Below are 15331 nucleotides of genomic sequence, written 5' to 3' on the forward strand. Positions count from 1 at the left end.
GAATATAATACTTGCAAACTTAAAATTTGCAGTCTGACTGTGTGTTATCTCTGCAGCTGTGTTGTTTAATTTCGAACGTTCATTCGAACACATTAATTCAAATCATACAGAATCATACAGAATATGAGAGAAATTTTCGAATGTTGTATATAAACAATAATTAGCAAATTTTGGTTTTTAGAATTAAAAATAAATAGTGGGGAGCTTTTAGCGCTTATTTTTTGTTTGTTTAATTTTCCTTTCACTATTTTTCACCCTATTTTTTTCTGTTTTATTTTTTAATCTTTGTTTTCTTCTAACTTTTTGAGATTAGTAAGTATTTTAAAGTTTCATTAAGAATAGCCTCCCTTTCATGCGTTGCTAGGTAACATTAAAAAAGAAAGCCATGTTTCTTATGACTTTACAGCATGGTGCAAATAGTTCATAACAGTAGTTTTTATACCCATTATACAGCTGGATAAAAGATATCCTGCCCGACAGTGTCGTCAGTAGTTACAAGACATGACCTTTTTGAAAGTAAATTATTTTTCTTTGTGTGTGTTTTGCCTTTAAAACTTTCTCGAGTAACTTTGAAAATAGCTAGTCATCTCATTTAATTTTTTTAATTTTTTTCAGATCAATATTTATTCTCAGGGCTTCTAAAAGTTATGTCACAGAATGCGAAAACAAACAATTTTGTTGAATTTGTTTAAAGTTGAATGTTTTGTAGAAAACATAAGAAATGAGTAGTAATATTTCATAAGAAAAAATGGCGCACATGGTTCTGTTTTCCTTATTTTTTCTCCAGGTCATATTGCCATATTGTTTTTACCAGGATTTTTTTCTCAAACTATATAGATATACTATATATATAGCTGTAATAAAAAAAAATGAGAATTCGTAAAAAAAGCAAACATTAATATTATATCATAAAATATACATAACTTATATTTCTTTCAGAAAAAAAAAACAATTTTTATTTTTAAGAGCTTTAGTGAACTTCTTTTTTTTCTACTTTTTTTTCGTATAAAACATTTAAGTGAAATATCTTACTTAAGGAGTGAATTCGCTATTTATCATTGTTCAACAGGTCTGATTCTGTTCGATTCATTCTATCCACCATTCAAATTTAAATGCATCTCATAAAAAAACTGAAAAAAAGTCTATAGAAAAATAGAAGATTCAAAAGCTTATGCTTCACTGTGGTTTTTATAAAAAAAATAGTTTAGAGATAGAAAAAAAACAACTTAAGTATATATATGAGAAGAGAATAAAAAAAAAGAGTTTGAAGTTATATCTTTGTAAGTTGACTCAAAAAGCAAAGAGTAAAAAACAGTTGTTTTAAAGAAAGAAAAAATTAATATACAAAAAAAAGATCTTTATTGTGGTATAAATATATATTTTATGTTTTATATTTGATAATCGCAGAGTTAGAATAGAATCCATTTACAATAAAAGCGTTCTTTTTGAAGCCCTTTGTTTTCAGATTTCTAGTGTTCAGATAAGATTAAAGTCAACAGTGTTTTGCTTATTACTCGCTTATTAATTTCTAAGTGGTTTATCGTGGCAATCGATCTGAGCGCATAGAGGCTAAACTTAGCAGGAGGATTGGTTCATTACGCACAAAGTCTATGCACTGTTAGCACATGGTTGCACAGCAAAAAGAAATATAATTGTTACAGTTTTTTTAACATAAAAACTGTTGCTTAGATACTAAAGCACATTTTCACTGAAGAAAGCTATCAAAGCGAAGCACGTTTGCCACCTCACAAATATTCTGTTTTCTTCTGTTTTGACGGCTGTAAAATGACTCTGGATGGTAGTATGGACAGCCACTCGATATCGAGTGAATCAACACAAGGGGACGACGAGGTAACTGAGTTTATACTTTAAGAAAATATATATAACACAAAGATATAAAACATGAAAATAATACACATAAACATATAAAAGTTTATAAAACACATACGTCTTTAAGTTTCCAGATTTTGTTAAAAAATTTTTTGCTTCGTATTTATGTCGAATATATTGCGTGAAAAAAGCGAAGAAGGATTTCCAGAATTTAGTAAATTTATAAAACTTTATCTAGCATTTACACAATCCGTTTTTAATCTTTCTATTAAATTTATATAAAAATAAAAAAAAAACGCAATGAAAATATTAACTAAAATAAAATGTGTAAAGATATTTGCATTGACAAAATTTTGTTTGCTTTTAAAAAGACAAAATTTGTTTGATCGTATCTGAAGTTTTATCAAAACATACTGCGGCGAGCGCTTCTCTAAAAGAGCGTTAATTGAGCTTGTTACATTTTCAAAGTTCACCTCAAATTAGCTTTGTTAATAAAAAATATTGTTATCAGATTGTGCATGAAACATACTGATTACACGCAAATCAAAGCTTTTCGTAGCAGCGGCAATTTTTGATTGTTGTTGTTGTTGTTGTTGTTTTTAGTGTCAGTTTTTGTTGTTGTTTTTCTAATGTAATTTGTTCTCGACATTATTTACTTACATTAAATTACTTTTTAAAAAAATTGTAATTTTTCGCATATCAACTTTATACATTTTTCGTTTACGTTTCAAAACCTCACACGTGTTCATGGAATATATGAAACTTCAAAAATAAAAAAAATGAAATGTGTTCCACCATTATGTTTTTAAAAGTCACATCGTGTTGCATTCTAATGATAATATGCTTCAGAAAATGGGAAAAAATATTAATACAACAAACATTTCAAATTATCTTAATATCACAAGGATATTATCTTCCTTGGTTTGATGTTCTAGAAAATAACGCGATCCCGGGAGACCCACCTAAATTTTGGATTTTAAATTAAAAATCCAACCCTGTTTTAAAAGAACATATTGAAATAAAAGTGACCCTTTGAACGTTTTAGAATTATTATTATTCGCAGAAAAAGAAGAAGTTGAACCTGGGGTTATGTTTGAAAAACTGAAATAGAAATATATATATATATATATATTCAAAAGCAAAAAAAAGCAAAAGTATATAATGATGAGAATTTTACTTATTTCAAACATTTTCTTTTTTACATATATATTATATTTTTCTTTTTATTTTTACTTTATATATATAAAGTTAAGGAAATACAGGTCAGCTGTTCTACTTGCAGGTGAAGCTTTTTTGTTGTTTTTTAATCAAAAAAATTTTCTTTTCTCCAAAAATATGGTGTGATATACGAGGCGGTACGTTTTTAATTGAACATTAGAAATGAAACAAAAATTAAAACTTGAAACACACTTGTTCAACATAACTTTAAAAAATAGTTCTCCCTAAAACCATCTGCCATGCGAATATAAACTATTTTTATCATTCTCTTACAGAGCTTGTGTTGTTTACACCACATAAAAATAATGTTTTGTCAAATTGAGCGTAAAAACTAACAAAACTAACATTACACATTTTGTTACTTTACTACTCGCAGTGCATTTTACAGAACAGAAAGAAATTCTTACAATAAAATGCAGACCTTTTGCGAGTTGTTACAGGTACACAAAAAAAATTAAGGACAATGAATTTTTGTTTTTGTTTTTGTGTAGAAATTATTTTTTTATCTTTAGGTCCGGACTCTCTTTGTATCGGGGCTTCCTATGGACACAAAACCTAGAGAAATATATCTGATGTTTCGAGGCTTCAAGGTATTAAACGTTTTAGTATTCCCGTTATTTTGTTTATTATTATTATTGTTTTTGTTGTTTTTGGCGTTGCTGCTGCCATGTCTGACATGTATAAGTTGCCGGGTTCTCAAATAATAATAATACGACGTAGAATTATTATTTCCGTTTCCACCTCTTTCCCACGAACCCCAGCATCTTTGAAGAAACAAATAAAACACTACATTTTTTATTGTCATACATTAAAAAAACTTTTATAAAATGCTATACAGCGGCTGCTATCCAACATTTCGCAATTCATATTAATTAATATTATTATATAAAAGAATAAAATAGCTCGTATTGTTAGCGGTTTTTATATTCCTGTTCTTTATACTCTTTGTTCAACGCAGCATCCTGGAATGTTTTAAAATTCTTGTATAATGTCTTGAAATTAATTTCGGGACCCAAGGGATGCTTACAGGAATGTAAGCTTCTATGAGAATCGCCATCTCATTATAATATTTATGCAAAATAAACCTCTGCTGCGGAAATACATGCCTTTTAAAAAGTTTTCCCAGCAGTAATCATTTAAACGTATAAGAGGCAATAACTAAAATAGATAAATTACTTATGGAGAATCTGACCTGCAAAAGAGAAATTCTTCAGGTGCACCATAACAAACTGATCAATTATTCAGACAGCGGTCACATTGCTATATCACCATCAGCTGGAGAATTAGCCTTATTCAATTTTGAGGGAACTGATTTTACATCCAACTGTTTCAAAACAAAATGAAATATTTACAAAGGTTGAATTATTTATTTCGAAGGTTTTTGTTTTTTTAATAGGAGTAATCCGAGATGAAATTCCTCCTTGTGGTTTAATTTTGGCCTAAAATAATCTTATGTGACATGTAATAATCCTTCGTGCACACTAGCGTGAAAGGTGCTGCTTACACTAGCCCCGCATTAAGTAGAATTAAGGTGACAATTTTTTGTCCCAATTTGCAAATGAAAATATTTTAAATTCATCAATTCGTGAAAGTTAGCTAGCTATATACTAGAAAAAACAATTTTATATAAGAGTTGTCCTTAGTGAATATATATACTTGTCGTTCATTTTATTAAAATCATCGTTTCTGGTGTTTTAATAAAACGAAGCTAAAGAAGATAAAAAGTAGACCATTACCAACGTTCAAAATCCTTACACTAAGATACAAAAAGAGACATTTTGGTTTTGCCAAAACACATGACTCAGCTATTATCACTAAAAAGAAAAACACAATGATCAAATTGTGTATTATGTTATCTTCCACTTCATCATTCGTGCCTACATTTCAGATGCCACATATCTTGAATTTCAATACGTCACATTGAATAGACTTTCTAATATGCTTACAACTTAACGAATCCAATTAAAAAGTTTATGACTAAGATTTACTATGGTAAAAACAAAACTTTAATTGCTTTCAATAACGTGTCCAAGGGTGAATATAATGACCTTGTTCTACCTGATATAACGGAATGCTTACTTTTAACTACGCTAAGATTTTTTGAATATAGGTGCATATCTGAAAGCTCCACAGGTAATTTTCTCTGGGAACTCTATTTCACATGGTTTTGTGGATTAAACGAGACAGTATTGTCGAACAACTTCCAATACACAATTTACTATGACTTAACTATTCAGTAATCCTTTGCTGAAACGATTGAATAGATGAAATTCCGTCCTCGACATGATAAAATATAATTTGTATGGAAAAATTAAGCTTCGATTATTTTTATCTTAGATCGTTTTGTTTTGTAGGAATTTAATAAGACAAAAGTTTCTTGCAGTGACTGAAAGCAGGAATTAATAACATGAAGCATTTTTTTTCTTTCATGTAAACATGACTTAATTTTTTAAAAATATCATGTTTTCGAATACCTAAATGTCTGAATTTTTTTAGATTTTTTTTTCATCTTAAAACAAAATAAAATGGTTCCCAAGGCTAATTTCTACAGCTAACCCAACCTGATTTCCAGGCCTTTTTTGTATCATAACTTGTCGGGTTTTTTCCGTGATGTCATTTTTAACGTAACATTCAAATGGAAACACAAAAAAAACTCTCAGGAACTCCACAATAGGTTCAGATACAAACACCACAGTTCATATCTTGGTGTTTTAGCGACCTATGTGTATTAATTTTTAATTTAGAGGTTATGGAACTACGAGAAACTATTTCGATTCTGTCATTTTTATATTTATATATGAGATACAACCTCATTAATATTAAAGGGAAATTATTTATTCATTTTTTAAAAATTTTAGTACGTTAAAATTCAAACACAAAAACCTAATTAGACGCATTAATTAAACTGTTTTCTCCTCAAGTAAATCTTTCCCGAAGAAACTCATTAAAAACCTGAAATTGCATCTCTTAGGCGCAAAAAAATAAGAACAAGTAATAATACCCTTTATCCACTAAGCATTTATCATCCTGTCTGCCCTTTGCGTAATTCATTTCATGGTGCATACAATTTGAGGAGGTGGAGGGTGAAGCATATAACAAAACTTCCTATACAAACTCCTTCCAATAAATATCTTCTTTTTAACGACTCTACCATCTAGTTCTTTGCCATAACAGTCTCTTTAATAATGGCCGTATTCCGTCTGTCTGTGCGTGAGAAAAAAGTTGTGTTATGGAAACACGAATTGCAATATGACGAAATGCGGTCGAAACTGTGGATTTAACCACATGCTACTGACTAGCATTTTATATTTGCGCAGTTTGCAACAAGACCGGTTATTTTTTACCCCCCTGTTCTATATAACATGCATTCTTTATTTGCGCAGTTTGCAACGAGACCGGTGATTTTTTACCCCTCTGTTCTATATAACATGCATTTTATCAACACACACTTATCAGATATAGCATGGGATTTGTCATTATCTATTTTATTTTTATTAATTTAGGGATATCAAGGATCACTTCTGAAATTAACTGGTAAAGAGGTACGGTTTAGTTTTATCCAATATGTAAAAGCAACCTGCTTTTCCCCTTTTACATCTCATATAAACTTTCATATCTAGTTATATATTTTTTATTTATATTTTTTTGTAGGGAAAGAAAGCAGCAGTAAGAGTCTTTTAAATATTTTTTTCATAATTTTTAATTTATTATATATACTATTATTGTTATTCATGGTGGGTTGGTTTATAAATCAACCACCACACAACTAAATTTTCAGTCTTAAATATTTTTTCTGTATTTTTTAGCCTGTCGCTTTTGTAACTTTTGAAAATAGAGATCACGCTGAAATTGCTAAATCGGAACTGCAGGTAAAAATTATAAACAAACTCAAATAATTAGTGTAATTCTCTATGCTTGCCATCAGACACAAAGCTCAACCGTTTGTCATTATATATCCAACGAGTCTAGTTTTTGATCAACCAAAAAGCATTTATGACCATTGACAATGTATTCACTCAACAAATATTACTTGTAATACGTGTAATAGTGTTTTATAATGCCTGGAAACAATGACTTTCTATCGCCGAATGTGATATTTCACAGACCAGACGTGATAGTTTAACAATTTACTTTTAAAAGGCAAAAGTATTTGTCCTTGATACTGAGCAAAACTTGTATCCCTTAAAATAAAAATCAATTAAATAAAAACCAATTTTTTCGATGCGATAGACCAATATGAAATTTGTTACAAATTTGTTTCAAATTTGTCTATGTGTTTTTTAAATCATTTTTGTTGAATATAGGTTCACCAGCATTGAATTTTCACCATATGAATAACTATTTTCCTTAGCATCTATGTTAGTCATTTTTTCTTTCCAACCACTCTTTAAATATATTAACTTATACCATTCATTTAATTTGTTAGGGTGTTCGATTCGACCCAGAATCACCAACCACTATCAGAATAGAGTTTGCCAAAGCAAATACGAAAGCCACAAAACCTGCAAACATCAAACCAACAAATATAGTACTACCGGCTGGTGCGCCTGGTATACCGTCACCAACATTCCCACCTTGTAAGTTAAAATTTTTTTATCGTTTATTAGCTGAATAAATAGCAACAGAGACTTTAAACTTTCATTGTAGCCGCTAGTACAAAAATGAATATGGATCCCTTTCCTATTTTGATGATTTTAAACACTTTTATCTCACAACAATCTAATTCTGAAACGTATTTTAAAAGACTTTATTGTACTTCATAAGAGTATATTTTTTAAAAAATCTAGAACTGAACCTCCCTAATTTTTTTAAGGTCCTATCTTTTAAGCTCATTTCTTGAGTGGTAGTACTAGTAAAACAACTATCCAAATTTGATTCTTATACATTCCTTTTTCCTGGAATGAAGATCTTTGAATATATTGTATTTAGTTGACTTGGCAACCGGTATGTTTGCTGCACAAGATGGACAATGGCCACCACATGGGTAAACTTAATAAGTTTTAAATTTTTAAATAATTCTTATTTCTTTGACAATACGACTTGTGTATAATTTACTAAAGCGCGCAACTTTTCTACCATTTTTATTACAAGGCGCACAGCTTTTTGGGTGTTATTACCATGCATCCAACGCACGATATTTATTTTTTTTCTAGCACAAATTTTACCGACATAAATGGTAACCACATCACCGCACTGCCGCATCAGTTGCACCCAGGAATCACCACGGTAAGTTGCGAAAACACGCAGGTTTTTGTATTAAGAAGAGACATGCAGCACACTTTAATAATAACAGATTGTCTCTTCTTGATGTGTCTCTCTACAGGCAAACAACTATCTAAAATTACTTGTTGACAAGTCATAAAAATATACGAAACGACACTGCATGCTTCATTACTTTCAGTTCATAATTATTTTCAGTTTTTTTTTTCTACTAACTATTTTATTTATATTTACGTTTCTTTTCATTTCCTTCTCATTTCAGTTACCGATAGGTCACTCACATTTAATGGTAAATAATTTTACTAACAATTATTGATTACTTTCTCGTGCCCAGGTCTCTAAAAGAACATACTTTAAATAACAGGGACCTTGAAACGAGATTTTTTGATCAATTTTATTTTAAATTTTTTTTTAATTTCATTGTTTTGTTTGTTTACATTCTTCATTCCATAAATTAATTTTGACACACAACATTTCATACACCTAATGTTTGTGACATCATGTAATAACAGACAAACCGTCATTAATTAGTGACAGTTCTTTTGTCATGTATATTGTGCGCCATTAATTTCGGCCTATACGAATGGTGCGACGCGTCGTGCGATTGTGCGACGTGTTATGCGATTGTGCGACGTGTCATGCGACTGTCTAATATTTTTCTTTAAGGCATCTCTGTCACCTTTGGATCACCTTTCAACTTTATCAATGAGTTTACCGTTTCACCCAGTAAGTGTGCGTTTTACAGCACGAAAAACACGCGCACAAAACGCACTTACTGAATCACAACACGCGCACACAAAACGCACTTTTCGCATGAGCCAAAATTCAGCACGTTAAGAGAGAATGAAACCTTGCATTATTTTACTAGAAAAAAATTGTTTTAGCTTGCTCCTGTCACTTTGGCTAATCAAACACCACCGTTGCTTAATCACATGATTGCGCCCTCAGATTCCCGCCCACCATGTACGACATTGTTTGTGGCGAACCTAGGCCATAATACCACTGAAGAAGAACTCAAAAATTTGTTTGCAAGGTACGTAAGAACATATTTTAACTGTGTATACAAATTTTCGCAAATAGATATACGTGGATTTTTCGCGGAGATTTCGCGAGTTATAGACAAAAGAAGGAATAATGTTTAAGAGAAGTGCAGGAATAGTTGATAAGATAGTAAGTACTTTATTGTATTAAAAAAATATCATGCAGGAACGCATGGTTAATTACTTTTTTCTTACAAATTTTAATCCAGAAATTTCGCATTCACTAAAGTTTTCGCAATTCGCAGTAAATTGTTGCCAACCGTCATTTTCGCAAAGATTAGTTGCAAAAAAATTCCTGGTAACGAGATTTAATTGCAAAAATAGGTTTATATTCCTCATCTATGTTTTCGACAAAGTTTGAACACCGACTTTTTTTGGCGTTAAAAGTTTACGGGTGTAAAAAGTGTGAACTATTAAAACTGAGTGTACAGTAGAAATTAGAAGGTCTCCCTAAATGAGAAGTATACGAAAAAAAAGATTTTAGCGTCCCATATCAATATTTCTTGTGTTTCGTATTGTAGAAAAGAAATAAAATTACATATAAACTATTTCCAATGCTTCTTGAAATTTGTTTTATCGTCCTTGTTTACATTTTAAGCTACCATTTTTGTTGACGACGGGAAATACCGGTCGATATAGCCCGTTGTCAAGAACGCTTAGCCAATCGGAATGCCTTAAATTTAATTTAATCTCAATATATATATTGCTTGTTGATAACATGTTGACGTTTGATAACATATTTATTTAATTTATTGATAACTAGTTCTATGTAAACTCGTATGTTAATATAATGTTGTATTTACTGAGGATGGCTGCGAAAAAAGCCCAAATCTTTAATAAAAAATAATTCAAAGCGACTTTGTCTCTTTTATATTTTATTAAAGGTATATTTAAAGAAATGAATGTTTGTTTTTCTAGGATTCCATCATTCCGCCGTTTAAAAATGCTTCGTAACAAAGGCACCACTCCGGTATCTTTTGTAGAATATGGTGACTTACTATGTGCAGTACATGCCAAAAGCTCTTTGCAAGGGTGAGTACCTCGGTCAGCGGTTATAAAATGTGATTTATTATCTTGGCGGGAAAAAAATCAAAATGGTGTTTTATTTAATGCTTTTCTATCGTTATTTCTTTATGTAGGCAAGTTCTTTTCACATCTGAAAATGGAGGAATGCGAGTTGAATTTGCAAAAAATAGAATGGGCGAGGTAAGAATTGAACAAATGTAACCCACCCCGTGTATCAAGACTGCACTGCAATCACTAACATGGCATAATCACAAACCCCTTAACGCACAACACTGCATGATCTTGCACAACTTGGTATCGTTAGCATGAATTGATGTTGCACTTACTCCGAAGCTGTAATGTGCTGACTAATGTTTTTTTTGCTGTTATTTGTTTGTTTGTTTATTTGTTTATACGGTTGTTTATTTTAACTTTTATATGTTTCTTATTGTTTACACGTTGGTGTCCAGCCTTTTACGTTTAAAATCGAAATACTTAGAGACGTTGTTTTACTCTTGACGATCTTATTTTTGACTTTACTTCGTTGACAGTTCATTCCCTCAACATTTATACAATCTACTATCTATGCATTTTTTCGTTTATTCTATACACTGTGTACTCGGATAAACCTGCATTTAGCACTCGCACACATTAATAATTTTCAAGATAGTACCTCTTGTGAATATGATTTTGTCACCAATTCTTTTAGTCTGGGAGAAAGAACGGACTTCCCGATCCTGTACCAAGCTAATTAGAAGAAGAAATAACATTTTAAATATTTTCAAATTCAAAAAGAAAAAGAATTTTTATACTTTTTAAGTTATTGGTTAAAAATATATAAAGTCAAACGTAGAACTGTTAGGCTTGATTTGAATTCTTTGACGTCAACTCGAATGGCGGAAAGTCACCGTTTGAATCACCGTCTTGAAAAAATAGTGTTGGGTCATAAAAATATTTAGCTTCAGTTTTATAATATATTGTTTTATTAACAATATTAGTACGATATGTAAAATGCTTCCTGGCTACAAATATATTTGGAAAAGAAAGATTTGCGAAGTTAAAACACTTCCTGGGAATACAAAAAGCTACATAAAAAACTTTTTTACGACTTTTTTTCTGTTTTGAAAGCTATTTAATGTTATTTATTTTTTCTTTCGATTTATTTAATTTTGGAGGATGTTCAAATTTCATACGTATTCGTTTTGTTTGTTTGTTTGTTTGTTTGTTTGTTTGTTTGTTTACTTCATTTTAGTGACAAACGTTATATATTATTATTTAGGAGGTTTGCGTCAGTAAAAGCTAACATTTAGCTGTTATGATGGCTTACTTTTAATTTAAGGACAAGTCCCTTTTCTTCATCTGAAATTCCAAATATTATTTCTCTCAGCTTTCTCCCGTCATTGTTTTATAGGGGCAAGACTAGGCGTTATTCTTCGATTTTAACAACTTAAAGTCATAATTTAAAACCCTAGACTTTTTTCTACCTAATTTTGTGTTTACATATTGTATGAATAAAAATACCAATTCGAATAAAATATAAATTTATATGTTGAGAAAAAGTAGCCTCGCATTCAGAGATTGAGTTAAACAATAATAAAGACTCGAAAGCGAGGCTATATAAAGATGTAATTTTCTACTTTACCTTGTGAATATGTGTATAAGGAGTATGTTAAATCATATATGACATACTCCAATTCTGTAGGTCAACTTGTTCATGTATATATACTGTGTTGTTGTAAATGAATTCAGAAACCTAAACTGACTTTTTTATTTCATAACTGCATATCTTAAGTTAAGGGGATGGGTACGAAAAAGAACTTTTAACCTTGTCCCTAGTGCCTGTTGTCTCTTGTTTAAAAAATCGGACGGCGGGACGAATTCGCTGTACCTATGTCAAAAAAGATACAAAATGCCCAAGGGGCGAAAGCGGAACCTTCATTTTCTTGATCCTCGCTCCTAGAGCACTTTACAATTTTAAGATTACATTCCCATGGTTAGGATGGTGTCTCACTTTCTTATGGGGATGCTATCTTGCAGTACTAGGTTGCTTCCTAGTTTATCCAACTCTCAGCCTTTGGTTTACATCTGAAACGCACCCGGTCAACTTGTTAGATATTAGATCGCTGCTTGCTGTTATTTAGCACCATTTCGTCAATCCGATACAAGGTCGTTGAAGCCGTAAAATACTTTCTTGGCCTTTCAACACCACACCTACTGACATTAACGCTCTCTATTATTGACGTTTTTTTTACTGTTCATGGTCGCCGTCTAAACAAAAAACAACAACGACTTTTCCACGTCATATTGTTGAATTTAGAAAGAGCCAAAGAGGATATGCTTTAGTCTACTGGCAAAAAAGAAAACACGATATCCTTCATATTTTCCTAAATCCTAAACTCAGCAATTTACAGTAGTACTTACTTTTGAGCAAAAAAATTTGCATTTCGCAGTATCAGTAACTTTCCCGAATAAATCCTATAAAAATATTTCGTAAAGATTTTTTTTCGCGAATGAGTTACATTTAGATATTTTGCGAAGTTTTTTTTACAAATCAGTTACGTTAAAACATTTCAAAAATTTTTTCGAAAACGAACCATCTAGTTTCCGAAAACTCCAGATTGGTCGATAACTTGAACAAATTTGCCTTTAAGTGTCGAGTTAAGCCACGGGGATATGAGACAATTTGTACAAGTGATAGTAACAAATTTAGGCTACTTATTAATACCTAAAAGTTTACTTGTTACACCAGTGTAAGTTCCTCACAACATTTTGTTGTAACAGTAACAAGCTACAAAATCAAATCAATTTGATGGTACTGATAAAAAAAAATATTTCTAAAGTCTGAAAACGTTGTTGTTAACAAAAACTTCCAACAACAATTCTAATTTAACATTTTTGTAACCAGAATTCATTTATGCATCTAGATTATTCCGAATGTCTTCCTGGGTGTGACGGAAATGCCACTCGTAGCACAGATATGTGCAACAAGTCAACCTTATACTTACCCAACTTAGAACACGACTAAGTTTGTTGTGGGTAGCAAAAACAACACTACTTGGCAACTCTGTGCAATTTTTATTTTGTTACATATTCAAAAAAAAGAGACTTGTGACTGTGACTAAAGAGATATTGTTTTAATTTATATTTTATGTGAACAGTCTCACCATTTCCGAGCAATACACATAAAGCTCCTATTTGAGCTACAGTAACATTTTTTGAAATTCTTGCCCAGCTGGAAGACAGTCTTATGTGGGGATGAAACCCACAACCACTTGGACATAATTTGAATGTTCTACCGGCAGTGCTACCTATCCCCATTTATCAAATTTATTTTTCAATTTATGTCTAAGTTTGTTCAATTTTTAAGAAAAGTAGAATTTATGACTTAATTTAAAAAGATTTTTAAATAGTGTGTTGCTTAGTACAAGATTAAACTTTAGTCTGGGAGTCTTCAGACTGACCAATGCTGTGGCTGTCCCTAAAATGTCTCAATAGTTAGGCCTGTCCCTTTTTTTGGTATGATTTTTAAAAGTACAAGTGTCCTTTGTCAATAGTTGGACCTGTCCCATCTTGTGACACAGTCTTTTTGAAGCATAGGAATTTGTTTGTCAATAGTTAGGCCTGTTTCATCTTATGACACATTTACTAAAATTGCAAAAGTCTTGTGTACAGTTGAGTTTGTACCACCCGATGACACGGTTTTAAAAGCGGGAGATTACTTTGTCAATAGTTGGGCCTGTACCAACTTAAGAGGAATTTGCATACATTTGTCCAAAGTTGGGCCAGGCCCGTCAATAGATAAGCCATCCCAACTGCGAACGCACCGACCCGTATTTTGACGGGCAAATCCAGCGTCCAAGGTTGGGCCGGTGTCCGTAGTTGGGTCAGAACAGCCTCTTTGACTGAGCATAACTATTGTTTGCAAAGAAGCTCAGCCCTTGAAGCTTGATATTTCTGCAAACGTTGCATTGAATTCAATTTTTTGGTGTCATTACCTGCTTATATGTTTTTTAGTATTTTCTAAATCGCACAAATTTGACAGAGCTAAAATAAATAAAAAATAGTAGAAAAAAACTTTTGCAAGTTTAGAATTATCTGTTATTTTGCGAAATTTTTTTCGATTTGGAATGTTGCGAATACAAACGAAAATAGTCCAAAACCGCAGAACATTCTGTCCTAAAAGTATCATCGAAAGAGTGTTTCTGATATGGGTCATTTATCAAATATTACGGGAGCAAATTTTTGCAGAATTTCGCAGTTTTTAAAAATTTAAAATCGCCAGCCTGCGAAATTGTCATCAAGCATCCGCAAAATTCAAAATGTCTTAAATGATGTTATTATTATATTTTGTATTTTCCTCGAATATTACGCTAAGAGCAAAGTTATCACGAAAACAAAGAAAGCTAAAATGGTTATGTTACACATAATGCACCCTAGGAAACAGTTTCCTAACCGCGAAAACTCCCATCCCCAACCTTATGAGCCTAGGATAGTTACATGATATAAAAATAATAAATAATAGATAATAATAATAGATAATAATAGATATAAATATGAATTAGGCAAATTTAAATTTTAACAGAAGGAAATTAAGATAGAAATACAGTACTGTGTATTTCGTGTTTTTAATAATTACAGAAATAATGAAATATTATACTTTGGTATTTACTCTTGTGCAGTCACGAAAAAATCTTAAAATTTTATATAAAAAAAAATTCCACCTCGAAGGGAGATTTTTTTTTAGGAAAAATAGTATAGCAAAGCATAATTTTGCGATTGAGAGGTTTTTGATGCAAAATACGGAACTTATTTTTGCGATTGGAACGTTTTATTTTTGTTTTTAAGTGCTTTGATTTTACATTTTTAATATTCTATAAGAAAAATAACAAGGAAAGGTGTTGTAAAATATATATTCAAAGATCTTTTTCTTAATTTTTGTTTCCGGAAATTTTAAAAATTTCCAATGCACTCGTTTTTAAAAAACATATTGCGCGGGTTCGAACTTATTTTTGCGATAT

At 31.1% G+C, this 15331-nt stretch overlaps 1 protein-coding gene across 5 annotated transcripts; it reads left to right on the plus strand.

The window, feature by feature from the left end:
- The first annotated feature begins 1158 nt into the window (after window positions 1-1158).
- Window positions 1159-12071, plus strand: LOC130656753 (RNA-binding protein, mRNA-processing factor 2a-like). Of its 5 annotated transcripts, XM_057459666.1 has the most exons (15): window positions 1159-1366; window positions 1690-1851; window positions 3561-3638; window positions 6552-6590; window positions 6700-6714; window positions 6855-6917; window positions 7475-7625; window positions 7978-8032; window positions 8202-8274; window positions 8531-8557; window positions 8935-8994; window positions 9153-9301; window positions 10227-10340; window positions 10448-10514; window positions 11023-12071. In XM_057459666.1, exons 2-15 carry the CDS (start codon window positions 1786-1788, stop codon window positions 11062-11064), a joined length of 999 nt encoding a protein of 332 aa, XP_057315649.1. In that variant the 5' UTR covers window positions 1159-1366; window positions 1690-1785; the 3' UTR covers window positions 11065-12071. The 5 variants fall into 5 exon arrangements, with proteins under 5 accessions (XP_057315649.1, XP_057315648.1, XP_057315650.1 ...); XM_057459665.1 differs by lacking the exon at window positions 1159-1366 and having other exon boundaries at window positions 1479-1851; XM_057459667.1 differs by lacking the exons at window positions 1159-1366; window positions 8531-8557 and having other exon boundaries at window positions 1479-1851.
- Window positions 12072-15331: the final 3260 nt, after the last annotated feature.

Source organism: Hydractinia symbiolongicarpus, chromosome 9, assembly GCF_029227915.1.
Source record: "Hydractinia symbiolongicarpus strain clone_291-10 chromosome 9, HSymV2.1, whole genome shotgun sequence".
NCBI lineage: Eukaryota > Metazoa > Cnidaria > Hydrozoa > Anthoathecata > Hydractiniidae > Hydractinia > Hydractinia symbiolongicarpus.

What these genes read in the sequence shown, in the direction of transcription:
- LOC130656753 (XM_057459666.1), top strand. Translation starts at nt 1,786, where the DNA reads ATGACTCTGGATGGTAGTATGGACAGCCACTCGATATCGAGTGAATCA. An exon ending in TAGGTCACTCACATTTAATG is followed by an intron (nt 8,558 to 8,934) that starts GTAAATAATTTT and finishes TTTTTCTTTAAG; the next exon opens with GCATCTCTGTCACCTTTGGA. An exon ending in CAAAAAATAGAATGGGCGAG is followed by an intron (nt 10,515 to 11,022) that starts GTAAGAATTGAA and finishes CAATTCTTTTAG; the next exon opens with TCTGGGAGAAAGAACGGACT.